At 39.8% G+C, this 17,347-nt stretch overlaps 1 protein-coding gene across 4 annotated transcripts in view; it reads right to left on the bottom strand.

Moving 5' to 3' along the window:
• Positions 1-1,061: 1,061 nt before the first annotated feature.
• Positions 1,062-17,347, bottom strand: part of il1rapl2 (interleukin 1 receptor accessory protein-like 2) — a gene marked incomplete at its 5' end in the record, with an annotated part of 503,103 nt that continues 486,817 nt past the window's right edge. The window contains 8 exon segments of one of the 4 annotated variants that reach the window (XM_032510844.1): positions 1,062-1,720; positions 1,968-1,998; positions 2,170-2,409; positions 3,439-3,561; positions 6,482-6,598; positions 6,689-6,766; positions 6,935-7,080; positions 15,183-15,295. In XM_032510844.1, coding sequence (XP_032366735.1) covers positions 1,632-1,720; positions 1,968-1,998; positions 2,170-2,409; positions 3,439-3,561; positions 6,482-6,598; positions 6,689-6,766; positions 6,935-7,080; positions 15,183-15,295 — 937 coding nt within the window. 4 annotated transcript variants of the gene reach the window in all.

Here is a 17,347-nt window from a genome sequence, read left to right as displayed (position 1 = left end):
ATCCATCCATCCATCCATCATGAAAGCAAAAACAGGCTCTGGGTCTCACACACAATGTGGGAGTTAACAGAAATTGCAGGGAACAAATCACTGTCATGTAATAGGTCTATGCATAAGTTATGGAAGCTGTACAGAGATTATTGTAACAAACATTTGAAACAAAGACTGGCTAAAATGCCCACCAACTTTCTAAAAGCATAACATTCTTAAATAAAACCAAAAAAAAAAAAAATCTTTTTGGAGGGACACCTCCTTTTTTCCCTTCATCAGTTTTTTTTTTATAATCACTTCATGGCCGGACAGAAAACAAATATACCGCATCAACGTAAGATGTTTATTCTCCTCCGTATTAAGAGAGGCTGTGAGAAATGAATGTGTCATTTACTCTTTTATCTATATTTGTTTGATTATTTTTTTTTTTTATCTAAATGGGTGGTCATGCAAATAGAAAAAGCCAAGTCCTTTAAGCTTTTAGCTTGGTGGTAAACGTTGGTAGGCCACCTCTTGGCCAGTTCACCTCTTGATGAGTTGAGAAGATGACTAGTTGCTGTATACTGGGTTACAAGGTGAGCTGGCTGGTTTGCAGTCTCTCTGTGCCTTTTTAGCTCAAGAGGTAACTAGCTATGTTTCCATGTGCACCAGCTGACTGTGCTTTCTCAGTTATTAATGAGTTTAGCAATGGCTTCACGCATCACTCCTTATCTGGATATTCTCGCTGGGATCCATTTCTAAGTCAACCATTTATAAGCTTCTAAGAACCGAACCAGGCTAGCTAGCCAGGAATTGTTTTTCAAGAGGTTGACTTGTTGTTTTAAGGTGGATTGGTATTCCAAAATCATTGCTTGAAGTCTGCCTCATTAACCGATTAGCCACCAAGTCAATAGGTAGATGGATATACTGAGAACTCAGCTAGCTGGACGGTCGACTGGTCTTCCCAGATTACGCTACTTTAGTTTTTTCCGTAAACCGATATTTCCCAGAAGTTGAGCAGCTGACAAATCAACTTGTTTTCCGGACACACGGCTGGTGTGCGGGCAGACGTCAACTTGAGAGATATTTGCTTTTTTTTTGTGCTCCAAGGTCCAACTTGGTAGCTTATTGGACAAACGGAGCACTCCTGTTCGGGGATACCTACTCATTGCTTAAGCATCCTGGATCTTGTAATTGACTTTTCCAGTTCATTACATCCACATGTCAATACAAACTATCTGCACCAGTCAAATGTGTATAATTGTGTAGCAGTCATGTTGTGTAAGAACGCTCCTTTCCAGTGGTCAGGCCAACACAGCTTACATACCAGTTGATGTGTCCAAGACCAGAGTAGAATCAGTTTTTAGGATCTGAGTCTTTCTGTTAGCAGTCTGCAGCCAGTATATCAGTATAACAGTTGTGAATCCAAGGCTTAAGTCTTTAAGCAGTCCTTTGTTCACAAGGTGGGATGAAGCGGCCTAAAACTAGTGTGCAGGCAGTCCACAAGTAGTCGCTCTAGAAAACCAAGACTGTACACAGTCCAGAAATCCAATGAAAACCAGTCGACCAACCAGTCAACCTCCTTTCCAAAGCCAGTGTGAAAGCAGTCTGTAAACCTGGTCTGTGATGCAGAACCAGCTGAGCAGTCCCTCTACCAGATGTCAGAGCTTAGTTCTCTGCTGGTGAGCGGTACGAAGGTGCTGTTCAGGTGGAGTTCTTGCTTCTTCCCAAGCGTACTGCTCTGGGTCACCTGGAAAAAAAAAACACAACACCACGATGATCAGCAGGAATCTCCCCCCCAAACCACAACTCATAGCAAAAATCAATTAAAAAACATTCTACAGTATATACAGTACTATCAAATGCCAACAATGCACCATGCCTCACTATACTGCATATGACAGCTATTTCCCACTCTGTTAAAATGAATAAATATTTTAGGTTGGATAATATGAAGATACTGTTTTCTGTCTAGATTTTATTTTATCCAAACAGACCTCTTGTTCCCCAGTGAACTGCTCCTAACCCCTGGGGAGAAAAGAGGGGGTTTTATTTTAAATGTGATAAAACTCTGAGTACATGCACATAAAAAAAACAGCATGGCAATTTAAGAAAAAGGATACACTGTGCAGATGTTGGATGCTAGAAACTATCTTAGGAACTGCAAAAAAACAAACATCGTCCTTTGTTTTCTCCCACCTGTCCATTCAGCAGTGTCATAGGGATGTTGCAGTAGACGTGGCGCCCCCCGGGACCCAGAGTGGAGAACTGCACGGTGGAGGGAGGCGGGAGGGGAGGCGACATGGAGGAAGGCTGGGGGGGAAGAGTGAACTCGTAGCTGCGGCAGAAATGCCTCATTTGGGCTGCCGTGGCCGTGTGACCACCTCCCAGCGGCAATGTCATCTGGTTGTAGTCGGGGATCTCTGTCGCCAAGGCAACCTGTAGGGAGATAACGACTTTCTGTTAACTTTTGTCACCTAAAAGTATTATTCCGAGAGGTAATTAAAGTTCTTAACCCTCATGTTGTCCTCGGGTCAAAATGACCCGTTTTCCTATATCAATGTTCTTTTTAATTCCCCAAAATAACATGATTGATTCCACACAACGCTCTTTGGCAACTACAAATTGTCTTATTGTCTTATAGCATTTGTAAAAGAAAATTGAAGTGCTTTCAGGCTATTTCAGACATATTCCAAGGTACATTCCTTAATTTTAGTCTAAATAATTATTCATTTCTGCTTTTCTAACTCAAACAGTAGGTGTACTTTCCTAAAAAGGAGATTTATTTGACCATAAATCCCCAAAAATAACTGTAAAATGAAAGTTAATAAGTTAGTGTCACGTAGTGTTAAATGTAAAAAAAAAAGATTTAAAAAAAGTGTTGAAAAAAGGGACAGAAACGTAAGAAAAAGTTAAAACATAAGTGTTGACTTCCAATTTTGACGGGAAGACAAGACAAGGGTTATGCCAACAAATAAATGAAGCTGAACCTATTTTTCAGCAAGGACCTAAAGAAAGACTACTCGCTACTGTTGTCGCTCTTAATACTACGTCATCTTTGTGTCATGTCTGACGCTGACAGGTACTGAACGGGTAGACCTGCACTAGGACCCGTTGCCTGATGAGGTCCAGATGCGTTGGCTTTCATACGGACAGTGTACTCATGTACACATGCCGCTAATTCATAGTCTCTTTAAAATGTAGTAGGACTAAAGTACTTTCAAATAGGCTAACCCAATGTATCATTGATCCCATTTATTTTCAAATTACGTGCCACTATTTTCAGATAAACACTACATTGTCTATGTATGGTGGGGGGGGGGGGGGGGGTGCATATCAATGTGTGTGTGAATGGTGCCTCTACTGTTCATGCGCTTTGAGTAGTCATTAGGACTAGACAGCACTATATAATTGCATAAATATTTAAGCAACAACATCAGTTTGAAGTAGTGCACATGCAACGCTGACCTGATGATGTCCATGGCGACTATCGTTAGGGGGCGCTAAGGAGGCGGAGGTGGTTGTCATGGCAATGGTGGAGACGGTGGTCTGTAGGTCACCAAAGAGGCCCTGTTCACCAGAGTCCATCACCTGTTACCATAAAAAAGGTTATATAGATTTCACTGTGCAGTTGTATACAAATGTTCAAGGAGATTTTGTCTCAATGTAGACAGAGATAGAAATAGTACTGGAGTACATGGGTCATGTTAAAACATAGGACCTATGATATTCTAGGTTTCTCTCGTTGACAATAAAACCCATGAAAAGGCCAAAACCAACAATGACTCACTCCTACTAAGTGTTGTCTTATATATCTAAATATAAATAACATGTCTTAATATATCTAATTTCTCTGAGCAATAGAGCACCATTGTTTTCCAAAAAACCATTACAAACACATTAATATTGCACTAGGTGACATGTTACTGTAAATACTCACTACAACACCAAATGTGTATTAATACGCATCTGAAAATAGTTCCCAACAACATTCTTGTCTGAGTACCATTTGATTAAAAAACAGAATTTCTAGGAAATTATCATGTATTTTCATGAGTAGTAAAAGCTTGGGGTTATACACACAGACAGGATATGGAAAGATATTTGACAGTAAGAAAAATATATAATAACCCATTGCATTATCATTTGAGTGGATGAAATTATTTTGGGTTAGGTTCAAGTTCCCTGTGCAGGATTTTATGAACCATATGTAGTATTTCTTTAAAGTTATTCTTGAAAGAAAATGTCACACGTCTTATGGCATGCCTCATATTAGTACAGGTCATATTAATTCTATAGTATGTATATAAAAAATAGCGTTGAGCGTGATATGATTGCTAATCAAAGCCAGAGGTTTAGAAAACACAAAACTAATGAAAGGATAGCCTGTTTGTTTTCCTTGGTCTGAAAATATTTCGCTAAAGTTCACCCTTGTGTTGTCCTTGGGTCAAATTGATCCGTTTCAAAGTGTTTTATATCAGAAATACAGATTTCTTTCAATCACATTGCCCAAAAATAACATGGATTATTCCACACAACCTTCTTTGGTTCTTTCATTTTAATGACTTCTTTCATTGAATTTTTGGGGTGTTTTATTTAATCTTATAACATTTGAATTCTTCTTTTTTTAACGGTTTCAAAACAGTATCTGGACTACCCATCTGAGATCCACTCAACATCCTCTGATCTTACCTATTAGTCAAAATAATTCACGATTTCCGCCTTATTAACTAAAACCTGATGTATAATTTGATATAAATGAGGTTTGTTGACCATGGATTCCAAGAAAAAATGTACACCCTATTATTAAACCAGCTCAGGTTTTCAAAAAAGTGCCAAAAGCGTGGAAAAAGTGACAAATGAATCAGAAAAAGTGACAAAAACATTGGAAAAGCACAAAAAAAAAAATTTCATTTTCAATTTTGACCAGGAAGGACAAGTTCGTGGTTAATGGGAATACAACACAAGGGTTAAGTTAACACTGTCCAAGTTCAAGTGAACTGGAAGTCACATCAGGCGGTCCATAACATGGCATCCGCCAAGGTTTGGGTGGTGGTGCTGATTGCCATTCAGTGGATGTTGCCGAGCATGATGGATGGCTTGAATTCTTCAGAGTTCTGGTGTCATTTTTCAAGAAGCTAGGAAGCGTGTTCCTTGGCCCATAAATTGAAGAAGCACGTTTTAGCTACATTGTGTTATGCTCGGTTCTACAAGCATGAATAACTGCAGATGATCAGACGTCAGTCTCCACATTTAAACTCACAAAGCCCTGAAAGTTGGGGTGGTTTGATGTGCGATGCTGGTGTCTGGAGCTATGTAAGTCAGAGTACAATGATCTCAACTGGCCAATTGAACAAAACTAAAGAAGTCAGCATCACGTTTGACTGAATGACATAAAGATAACACTTTCCATCTGTTCCAGTTACACAGTTCTCTCTAGTCTGTTTGTTTCTCAGTGATTATTATCCAGGGCATCCAGCACCTGAGGTGTTAACACATGGTAAACATGTACACATTTTCCCCCATGGTGACTCTTATTTTCATACATTACCTGTATTTAGCAGACATTTCAAAGGCCATCTGTGTTGTGGGTGTGTGTGCCCCAGGGAAGCACAAGTAAATGTGAGGACTAAACCTCCACAGCTATGTTTTTTTCTAGACTCCTGGACACGCAAGACACAAAATGTAATTTCCCCGCTGGGGCTCAGTAAAGTACGTCTTCTTCTTCTTCTTTTTTTACACCAGGGGCGGAGCCAGACATTGTAATCCTTTGGGGCTCAAAGAGGCTTGGCATGCTCCATTTACAGCAGCTATATGAACTATTTTTCATGCTTTTTCCATGCAAAAACGTGTTAGTCGCAAAGGAAAAGAATCATCTAGGATGACTCATTTTCTGCCACCTCAAAAGACAAAAGTTGTGTGATGTTACTATTTTTATGTTTGATGACATAGGAAGGGTAGGAATTTAGCATCAACAACGTTACTAATCTTGAAACCTCCACTGAGTAGAGTTCACTGAATGAATGGCGATGTTTCCCCAGTAAGAGACTGAGGGAAAATGAAACTAAGTTGAAGTTAGCCGACAGATTTGGGGCTTTTGAGAAAACATTTGGGACTGGAGCCCCAGAAGCCCCCCCCCCTCGTTCCTCCTCTGCTTTACACCTGTAGCTATACACTTTCCTACCACATCCAATACAGCTGTTTAACACTGAGAGCTACATAAAACTCACAATACATTACAATACCGCACTATAGTGCAATTTGCCCATACACAGGTTTATATTTTATAAATAATATTTAAGAGGGTTGTACATTTCATTTACCACTTAAATGTGTTTTAGCACACAAAATATATCTCTCTCTCTGTCTGTCTACTACAGTTGGTTTTAGAAACAAAAGAAAAGCCCTTTCCTGCTATAGTATTTCTTTTGGTAGCTAATGTAAAGTTGTGTGGTTCTGTGCCAATGTGTGCAGGGTTTTGAATGCTTGCGTGCCGTTTGTGGCATTGTACCTGGCGTCTGGACAGCGTCTCTCTGCGCTTCGCAGGCATCTCGTAGACCACCTGTTTCCAAAACTTAGAGGACAGCTCGTTGCTCTTAGGACCCCTCCACTTGATGATGGATAAAGCCTGAGAAGACCAGAGATTGTTTAGTTGTCCAATTGTCTAATGACACCCTTCAGATCACATCATTCCTCTCACTATTCCCTCTTTGTTTACCTTGATGGTGTGTTTAAGTGCTTCCACCTCTTGATAGTTAATGACATTCTTCAGGTCTGCACACTCTATCATGATCACCTGGACAGAAACACAGAGGTAAAAGTCTTATAGAAGGCAGACCAGAGCTTTAAGAACTCTTTAAGGCACCTCTACTTACTGTCCAAAGTACTTCACAACTTCCTCAAACCTGTTAAAATGTAATCAAGGCAGATTTAGTAATTCCCTGTTTACTTCTCCACATCGTACCTTGATCTCCCCGGTAACCAGCATGGAGTGGAGGCGTGTCTCTATCTGGAAGATGCTCCACCCTCTTTTGGCGACAAACTCTGGAGTCAGAACGATGATCAAGCGTCTGCTCTGCTCCACGCTACGAGCCAAGTCCTCGATGTAGGCTGGCAGGGAGAGACAGGGAGACAGGGTTAAAGCTGAAAAAAAGACTGTGAAGACAGTTAGAGAGATACGTCCCTACGGGGCCCCGGAGGAGACATGGAGGGGGAAAAAAAACCTGAACAAAAATAAAATAAAAGAGATCTTGACTTTGTTTTGCGATATCTCGAGATTCATCTGCGAGATCTCGACTTTGTTATGCGAGATATTGAGTTTTATTTGCAATATCTCGAGTTTCATTTATAAGACCTGGCAAATCTAACAATCAATAAGGCTAACCTAGCAAGCTAGTAGCTAGTATCTAGCTAGTAGCAGGACATGATTACATCTTCATTTATTATTTATTTTGATAAGCATTATAATTAATGCATGCCAAAGTGAAGTGTTATGTCAATGACTGCAGGTTAACATTAGTACATAGTGATCTTTTTTCTTTGCTTTTTTTTCTTCCATGGGACCCCCAGGGCTCCGTACGTCTCTTAAAATCAAGTGAAGATCAAAATATGTCGGTGTCTTGCAATCTACTTGTCAAAAAAATATATATAAAAGAAAATAAACAGTTGCAACCAAAATCTATGGGAAGTGAATGGTCCCATTATTGTTTTTGTATCTTTTGTATCTTTACATTGACACAGCTGATTAAAAGGGATTGGGACAAAATGGACGGTAACAAAGTAAGATTTTTTTCTTTATATTGTCACTTAAAGGAGTGGTTTAACATTTTTGGGGATTAGTTTTACTTGCTTGAAATGAGAAGGTTGATGTCAATGGAGCAAGGAGCTGGATTAAGACTATGGCTAGCTTCACGAAGCTTCATTTGGCCATCACTACATAAAAGCCAGGGTGAAAAGCCAGCCTGGCTCAGTCCAAACTGATGAACTACACCAACCAGCACCTCTAAAGCTGACTAATTAACACCCTATGTCTCATTTCTTTGACCTGTATATAAGGAGCAATGTGAAAAAACACTTTGTGGTTATAGAGGGAATTACGTGCTGTTACTATTTCCTGGTACACAGCTGGGTGCCGTAGACTGCTGTCATCAATGTTAAGGTACTAAGTTTGGTATTTATAAATAAGAGAGCTTAAGTGCTGTTGCTAGCTGCCTTGACTTCTGTTATGCTATGTGATCTTATGTAACTTTCTGTACACAAAACGCAATAAAATGCCCTGAAACAAATTCCCACTGTAGGTCCAATATTTGACCAGCTTTGCTTGATGTCTTTTTGAAGAAATAGCTCAATATTTTGGAATATCTGGATATTCACAGTAGTGTGTGGTCCATTAAGGGCAACGGGGTGCCAACCCTCCTGCAATTCCAATTGTAAATTGAAATACAAATTTTAAATGTAAGTTGTTACTCACACATAAATCACACATTAGCCTATTACAGAAACATGCAATAATAATATAAATAATAACAAGGAAGTGTTGCCTATAGTCTTCGTCTGTGTGCTGGAAAGCGTACTTTTCTCTTCCACACTGAGGTATGTGTGTAATATTTTTGGATTTTCCTGGTGGCCCCTGATTGGATCACACTGCACGCCAAAAAAAAAAAAAATGGAGCTAGGGCAGAAGTTTCTTTACGTCCAAGAAATGTTGCCAGATTGGGCGTTTTTCAGCCCCATTGGGATGATTTAGGATGGATTATGTATGTATTTTTCCTAGTTTGAGATGAAGCAGGGACCCGTTACTATATATATATATATATATATATATATATATATATATATATAGCATGAAATTGTTGCAGTCCTACAATAAAGTGAAGGGGTCCTAGAGCCTTTACACATACCTTTTTATAGTGCATACAATACTAAGCTATTAAAATAATAACTTTGACATATTCACATATTTACACATTTTATGTTTTTTATTTTCATGTTTTAATGTTAAAATGGGACACAGTAAATTCTTAAGCTTAACTGTATCTGTGGATGGCTGCCTTATAGCTACTTTGACTATAGGCCAGTAAGCCTATCAATGTTGTGGTGATTATAAAAAAAAAAAAAAAGTATCTTTACAAATAATGTAGTAGATTCATGTAAATGTATATTGTCAGACATATTTAAAAAAAAGAAATAAAAGAATTGAACTACAGAAGAATAATTCGGTGCCCTCCCAGCAGCAACTCTGAGGACCAACATGGGAGAACTTTTGCACCTTTAAATTATGTTTCCAAAATCGTAAAAGTGGGTCATCGACTCGTAACAGGGTGAACGGCACTTCTGTATTGGCTTTGCGGCTCTCTACCGGCTATAACCCCACTTTGCAAGTTTTCCAGATTGTGTAGCGGATCTGTAGTTCCAATGAGACATAATGGGACATTTCCACTTCTAACCTGTAGGGGGACCAAAGCGAGAACATTTCTCTAGTGTTGCTTTAAGGAAACTGCTTTACAGGCTAATTATGAAGCTTTTGAACCAACCTAGCAACACTGCAGTAGCTAGCTTCTGAGGGAATGTCTGTAGTAATATGCTACCAACTTGTGATATGTGGGTACATTTTATGAATTCAAAATTTGACGGTAATTGTCTACCGCGTTGCCAACACCGGTTGCTTTGCCAGGCAGAGTGTGCGTGTCAGATCTGTGCTGAGCACCGGGAGAAAAACACGACATAACCGACAGTCCAATTACAACATCCAAAACACAAGATACACACTCAGTGGTTTCTGTGACATGAGAAATACTTAGAAATACAGCAACGGCCAATACACAGCTACCATTATACCTACAGGGCCGTGGCCCCATCTAGTGGAGAAGTCCCACCACGCCACAGGTTGTTTATGTTAAATGGGCTTTAGAGTTTTGCTGATACACAACCATCCGCTTTTACTTATCATTTAGGAAGATTACATTACATTAAATTAAATGGGGGTCTGAGGTTGAGCTGTATGTTTGCAGCACGACTCAATACAGAGCCAGGAGTTCTCCGCACTTTTGACTGATTCTTTTCATCCTCATGGTGGTGCTGTTGCTTCACAACGAGCCCTGCGCAAACCCCATCTTCCCAAACGGTCCCATTTCCAATTATTGGTTTGAGACATTCTTAATGGTTATTGGAACGTGAGTCACCGAAATGGTTCATTATTTTTCAAATGTGTAGTTACCGACAATGTCTGAAAACTGTGTGCTGTGGGAAAAACAGATTACCTCTCTTTGTGTGTCTCTCTCCCTCTCCCATCTCTTCACTTGCTAACTAAATTAATGACAGAGTCTCTCCAACAACACATTGCAATTTCACGCTCAATTTGAGGTGCACAAATAGTACAGAACATCCCAAAATTCAGTTCATTTTTTTTCTCTTCTCTGCTTTGCTTTTCCATCTCTCTTTATCTTTCTCTCTCTTGTCCTCACAGTTAACCTCCGCTGCTTTTTCCCGCCCTTTACTTCCTCTTGCCGCTCTCTATTTTTGAGGATTATGTAAATCAATTAATGATTTAAAACAAACCAATGACCCCGTCCCCACCTCTTTCCGTTTCCGTTATTTATTTCTCGCTCTCTTGTTAATTTCGGAGGGCTAATGGAGTGGATAATTGAATGGGTGTATTTTAGGTTGCATTGCCATGTTGCTCTGTCAATGGCTTTGGTACGCAGTGAATAGCCCCCCCCCCGTCTCTGTGATTTTCACACTCCGTAACCTTTAGTTCATATGCAGCTTAGAGTAAGTTATGCGCGTTATGCAGTCGCCATTTGTTTTTTAGGATGTTTTCAGGGCACAGCGAGTAAGCCTCATTTTTGGAAGAAATATGACTTTCTCATCTGTTTTTAGGATGCCGTCTTGTGCGTGTTTTCGTCTCGAGTGTGTGTCGGGAGGGGGGGGCATTGTTTTGGCTCAAGGCGATTCATTATGAACTATGTTTAGGTAAATTTATTTATGTATTTTTGCAGGAAATGTTAAATAGTGCAAATAACACACATTAGTTTCCTACTTTCTTGCCACATTATAAAGTTATTTTCACGACTACATTTTTTTTTTAGGATGTTTTTAGGACAAGTTGAAACAGTCTTCAAACTATACCATGGCCTTTTGGGAGCCCAGGTTTTATTTAATTTTTTCACCAGGAGGGGGCTGGGGTGGTTGGTTTGGTTACTATGATTTACAAAGATACATCTGTGTATGCACTATAGAGAATTTACCCTAATATACTTCATTGACAGGAATTGATAAGTCAAACAGCAAACCACAAACAAAAGATAAATAAAGAAAGCATCAGGCTGTCTTTGAGATGTCACATGAACAACGGTTAAAGGTACTCAGGCTACCGTAGAATAACATAATTCCTCCAATCAATTGGGCCTAAGCAACGCACCCCACCCTTCCATCCTTAACAAACAGCCATCAGCTCGTCCTATCTCTCCACTTCTGGCTGTTCTACTGTAACGGGGGCGGGGGGGAGAGAGAGGTGTTAGGATGGTGACCGGCCTCTGAAGACCTGTTGGCACCACCATCTTCAGCCAGAGAGGACATTATTTCTTCAGCTTCTTCTCGCGTTGTCACCTCGGCGGGAGGCGTGCCAACAGGGTTTGCCGCAGGTGAATCGGTCGTGCTATCAACGTCATCGCTACACAATTTCTACTAAAACACAAAATTATTAAACGGCCTTGTTTTCTTTTTGCCTTGGCTAGTAGATTCTTAGCGTGAGAATGTGCGGGCCGTCCAAAGTCTTTTCTGGCTCTGTAACGTGACAAAATCCAACTGAGAAGTGCCAAAAATCCCCAAACATTACATAATTAAATAATGTTTCCACTTCACTTACTGGCATATTTCTGTGACGTTGTCTATGAAAAAACATAATTAAATCCATAAAAGTTTGATCATTTATGTGGATAATATTTCACATCATTCACACTAATAAGTGTTTAAGTCGCAGGCTACTTAACCTCTGTGAGGACAGGAAATTAATGAAAAAGCACTAAGAAAATATTTTCCGTCATATTGTATTGTATTGTCTGTATTTCCCATGGATGAAATCTCTTACTCACTGTGCAACAAAAAGATCAGCACTGGAAAATGCAATAGTGTCTGTGAGTCTGCTCAGACATCCATGGCGTACAGGGGGCGGGACGCACAGATCCATCTCCCCAGGAACAAACCCTGTGTCGGGTGGGCAAACTCATGTGATGTGTGATTGATCCAGTGGATGATTTGTAGGCTATTAAGTGAGCAAGGTGTACCCGGTCCACCAAACACTGGGCCGTCTGGCCTGCCGTGATTCTGCACACATCTCTGTTACTGTAGTCCTATTTCCTAGTTCAGTATTTCATCCATGCGTGGCGCAGCAGATCCGTGCCACTGTCACCTGTCGTGGAGACGCTAGCCTCGACCTCTCCTCCTCTGAGTCGGCTCTACCTCGCGCTGGACTCAAGTTCCCCTGAGCCTACTAACACTTAGTAAATAAATGGCATGACATCAGTGAGATCAAACTGCTTATTGTGCGTACTTTGGACTGACACTGAGATGCACGTTGTTCTGTATCTGGTGTGGCACGGCCACTATTTTGCGAGATTTCCACTTCAACATTACGCTTTTTTTTTTTTTTCTGCCATGGTTCGGTGCATCCACTGCCCAGTCACCATTTGCCACTCTGGGCATTTTCTTTTATTGCTTAACCGAGATGACAAACCTCCAAAAAGACAATTTTTTCTCGCTTCCACCTCCACGATCAGCATCTCCAACGTCACAAGAAGTATTTTTTTTCCATCTGCAGCTGGGATACGCTGTTGGGATTGGACAAAGAATGACGTCGGGGCCAGATTTATAGTCATTTCCAGATTAATATATGGCAGAAAGCAAGGCGGGGTCGGTGGCTCATTCACGTGCGCTCAATTTCACGTGGATTGCGATGTATAAAAGGAAAGGTACGCCTGGTTTTATACATGTGAATATTTCTGTACAGGTAGTTTGGGCCGTACGCCATCTTCTGGTATGAAAGCTGCACTCTTGTAAACATGAGACATGCGCTCACAAACAAAGCTTATAAAATATGTTTCTTAAGAAATTAAGTACTACACACTATAACGGCCTACAAGTCCAGCTGAAATGATTAGTCAATTAAACAGTGGATTGACAGAATTCGGATCGTTTCCAGTTTCGAAATTGTGGCGATCTTCCTGCATTGAGTACTTTTACTTTTAATACTTTGAGTACATTTCTCTCAGTTCTTTTAAATCAAGGCTGAAGACCTTTCTTTTTGATGTTGCCTTTCTTTAAATGACTGCTCATTTCTTTAAATTTCTTATGCTGCACTGTAACTTTTATTCTTGTGTTTTATGTGTCTATTTTTTTAACTGTCTATTACCGGTTTTTAATGCTTATGATTTTTAACTGTTTGTACTTGTGTTTTATCTGTTTAACTGATTTTGTGTAAAGCACTTTGAATTGCCCTGTTGCTGAAATGTGCTATACAAATAAAGCTGCCTTGCCTTGCCTTCCATTTGCATGATGATACTTACATACTTTTACTGAAGTAACATTTTCAATGCAGGACTTTTACATGAAACATTTTTTACAGTGTGGTATTAGCTCTTTTACTTCAGTAAAGGATCCGAACACATCCACCACTGCTGTTAATAGATAAAGATATGTATAAAGATTATTGCCGTTTTAATAATCTTCCTTATTAAGTAAATAAATCTCCAGGAAAGGGGTACATACTGACACAGATACATTGAATCCATGTGTAGGAATGTCAACTGTGATAAACAGCTGTATAGAACAGATGAACCTCAAGACATTCCAATCTAAACGCTCCATTCACCGTCCCTGCAGCGGGCAAGGCCAGAGATGACTTTAACAATGATGGATGGGTGGGTGTGTGTGGGTGTGTGTGCGTGTGAGTGTGTGTGTGCTGAGAATAACAAAACATTTATTTATCACGGCATCTGCTTTTTTCCTCATACTCACACTCTTGTTGTAAGTCAATGTTTTGAAGTTATTTCATCATTAAACAATTTCGCAGTGTTCAGTGTATTTTGAGAGTACAGTATATACATTTGTGGTTAGGGCTGGGCAATATGGAGGAAATCAAATATCAGGATACTTTTGACCAAATACCTCGATATTACTACCGCAACTATATTGTAGGATTGGCTGTTGGTGCTTTCACAAAATATTTACACAATGAGATTTTTGATAAATAATCATCAGTAATGAGGATATATCGATTAAGTGGGCAAAGGCAAATAATAGAACAGTTACAGCAATCTGGTAAGTTCAGAAAATGACATCAATTTACTGTAATGCAGCCTTTAGACAACAAATTACAATATCCAAAATCTAAGACTATATCCAGTCTCATATCACGATATCAATATAATATTGATATACTGCCCAGCTCTATTTGTGGTTATAAGCAACAGCTAAAATACATACTGTACTATAATCCACATCCTGTCAGGATTCACTGTAAATTATCCTCAAACGTTCAGTGTATTTGTAAAATGAAGGGGAATGGATATACAGACAGACAAGTAGATGGTGTGTGCCTACATGTGTATGGCAGTCAGTGTTTCCCCCTTTCTGTCTGTGTCAAATTTGGAATTGTGTGTGTGTGTGTGTGTGTTTGTGTCAGGTCAGAGCATTGTCAGAGCAGTAAGAGTCGTATTTCCCCCTCCAGTTGGACAGAGTGACACATAACCCCAGAGACTATGAGAGAGCGTGTGTGTGTGTGTGTGTGTGTGTGTGTGTGTATGTGTGTGTGTGTGTGTGTGTGCGCGCGCGCTGTGGGCACTCTATGCATCCGGTTTATGTGTAAAAAATGTGTAGGTGGGAAAATGAGATCAAGGCATAAGCTGCACTGTGAGAGACCCACTTCATAAGAAAGTGAAAACATACTGTGGGTGTGTGAATCAGTGTTGCTGCCTGCGTGTGTGTGTACACATGTGACATCATACACAAACATATGTGTGCCTGTTTGTAAGTGTGTTATGATGAAGATCCGCATGAATTCTTATTTATTCTGACAGAGTGATACATTCTGGACATTGGGGGCTATAATGGCCCATAGAGAGAGAGACAGGGTGTGTGTGTGTGTGTGTGTGTGTGTGTGTGGTAGGAGGAGGGGGGGAATAGGTAGACAGACGGATAGATAGATGGATACTTACTACTGCTGGGTATTAGATCTCTGTCTGGTATAAACAGCTTGTATCCACAATGTTTCTCTAAAACATCCGGCAGGATCTCCAAAGCAAATGTTTCCTCATCGCTGCTCGTCCTGCTGGCAAAGAGAACAACAATTATGACTTCAGATTTAAAATCAAATAACTTAAATCATCATCTAATGGTGCCTGTAAATGCATTTTCAGGTGTTAACGTTAAAAACAACAACTGCTGAAGCGGGGACGTGGTTAGCACACAGACTAGGAGCAGAGGGAAACAACTGGCCTGGCTTTCTCCAAAAGGAAAGAAAACATGTCCAACAGCACCTCTAAAGCTCTTAAATAACTATAATACATATTGTTTTAATCTGTATATTTTATATAAGTCTAACGTAATTATTATATTATATATTTTAGGCCAAGTAACTATTTCTTGACCAACAGCAGTTATCTATCTATCTGATAACGGCCAGTACTAAAGCCCAAGCAGACATCTGTGTACATTCCCCCTTTCAAGTCAAATTACACATTGTTCAAACTGCCTATTCCATGTAAATTCTGTTGGCTTTTCTGGTATAGTATTTGTTTGCTTTTGTATAGTAGTGTTTTGCTTTGTAAGTATTTGTTTTGCTGTATAGTAAGTTTCAGTTGTATAGATTTGTTGCAGTTGTATAGTAGTTTTGTTTTGCTGTATAGTATTTGTTTGCTGTTGTATAAATTTAGCTGTTTATTATTTGTTTTGCTGTTCTTAATTTATGAATAAATGTGCGGCGTCATTAGTACATAGAAAAAAGCTAAATAAAATGTATTATTATTATTATTATTATTATATTCTGCCGTCTACAACCATCCAATCTCTTTGTCTGTTGATATATGTTAGTTATGCTTCACAGAGAACCAGGCCAGCCGTTTCCACTTGCTTTCATTTTTCATGCTAAGCTAGGCTAACCACATCACAACTCCATGACTGTTGAACTTCTGTTACTTTAAGCCGTGGAATCTCTTTCAAATCTATGTCAAAACGATCACAAGCCTTTAATGTCTGCGCATGATCGAGGGTAGCAAGTCCTTTTCATGCTGCGATTGTGAGCTTGAGACAATGTTAGCATGATAGGAGAGCTTTGTTTCTTTCTTTTCATCATCATACTTGTATTCCTGGGGAGTCCTAGAATAGGTTGACATGCTTTGATGTCAAAAAACATATGTTTCTCATACTGCCCCTTGCTGCAGCTCCTCGGCCTGAAACACTCTGTCTGAGCTGGGCCACTCTGTTGTGATTCAACCACATTCAAAACGGCCAATGGGGGGGCCGTGCTTGTTCAAGCAGCTCCTACTGACAGCAGAGAAAGCTCCATTTGGAGTGAAATGTTTTTTTTGTACATCTATTACATACAGGAAAAAATTTATAACACATGTAAAGATAGCAAAAATCCAAATAGAGGCTCTTTAAAGGTCCCATGACATGGTGCTTTTATATAGACCTTAGTGGTCCCCTAATACTGTATCTGAAGTCTCTTTTATATAGACCTTAGTGGTCCCCTAATACCATATCTGAAGTCTCTTTAATATAGACCTTAGTGGTCCCCTAATACCATATCTGAAGTCTCTTTAATATAGACCTTAGTGGTCCCCTAATACTGTATGTGAAGTTTCTTTTATATAGCCCTTAGTGGTCCCCTAATACTGTCTCTGAAGTTTCTTTTATATAGCCCTTAGTGGTCCCCTAATTCTGTATCTGAAGTTTTTTTTATATAGACCTTAGTGGTCCCTAATACTGTATCTGAAGTCTCTTTTATATAGACCTTAGTGGTCCCCTAATACTGTATCTGAAGTCTCTTCTATATAGACCTTAGTGGTCCCCTAATACTTTATCTGAAGTCTCTATCCCAAAATTCAGCCTTGGTGCAGAATTACAGCTAAGGTTTATTGTGGGACTAGCTCTAGTGGCCAGTCCCACAATAAGCCTTCCTCAGGATGTGCCAATTCTGCGTCTGTAGCTTTAAATGCTATTGAGGAGGTGTTTCAAAGCCGTAATGTCTCTCTCTCATGGGTGGGCCACATTCTCTGGGCGGGCAAAGCAGAGAAAGGGGAGGTAACCTCTCCCCTTATGACCTCATAAAGAGCAATATTCCAGATCGGCCCATCTCAGCTTTCATTTTCTCAAAGGCAGA

Source organism: Etheostoma spectabile, unplaced genomic scaffold (assembly GCF_008692095.1).
Source record: "Etheostoma spectabile isolate EspeVRDwgs_2016 unplaced genomic scaffold, UIUC_Espe_1.0 scaffold273, whole genome shotgun sequence".
Lineage (NCBI taxonomy): Eukaryota > Metazoa > Chordata > Actinopteri > Perciformes > Percidae > Etheostoma > Etheostoma spectabile.
The sequence above is the reverse complement of the archived record's forward strand: the minus strand, read 5'-3'. Positions and strand labels throughout refer to the sequence as shown.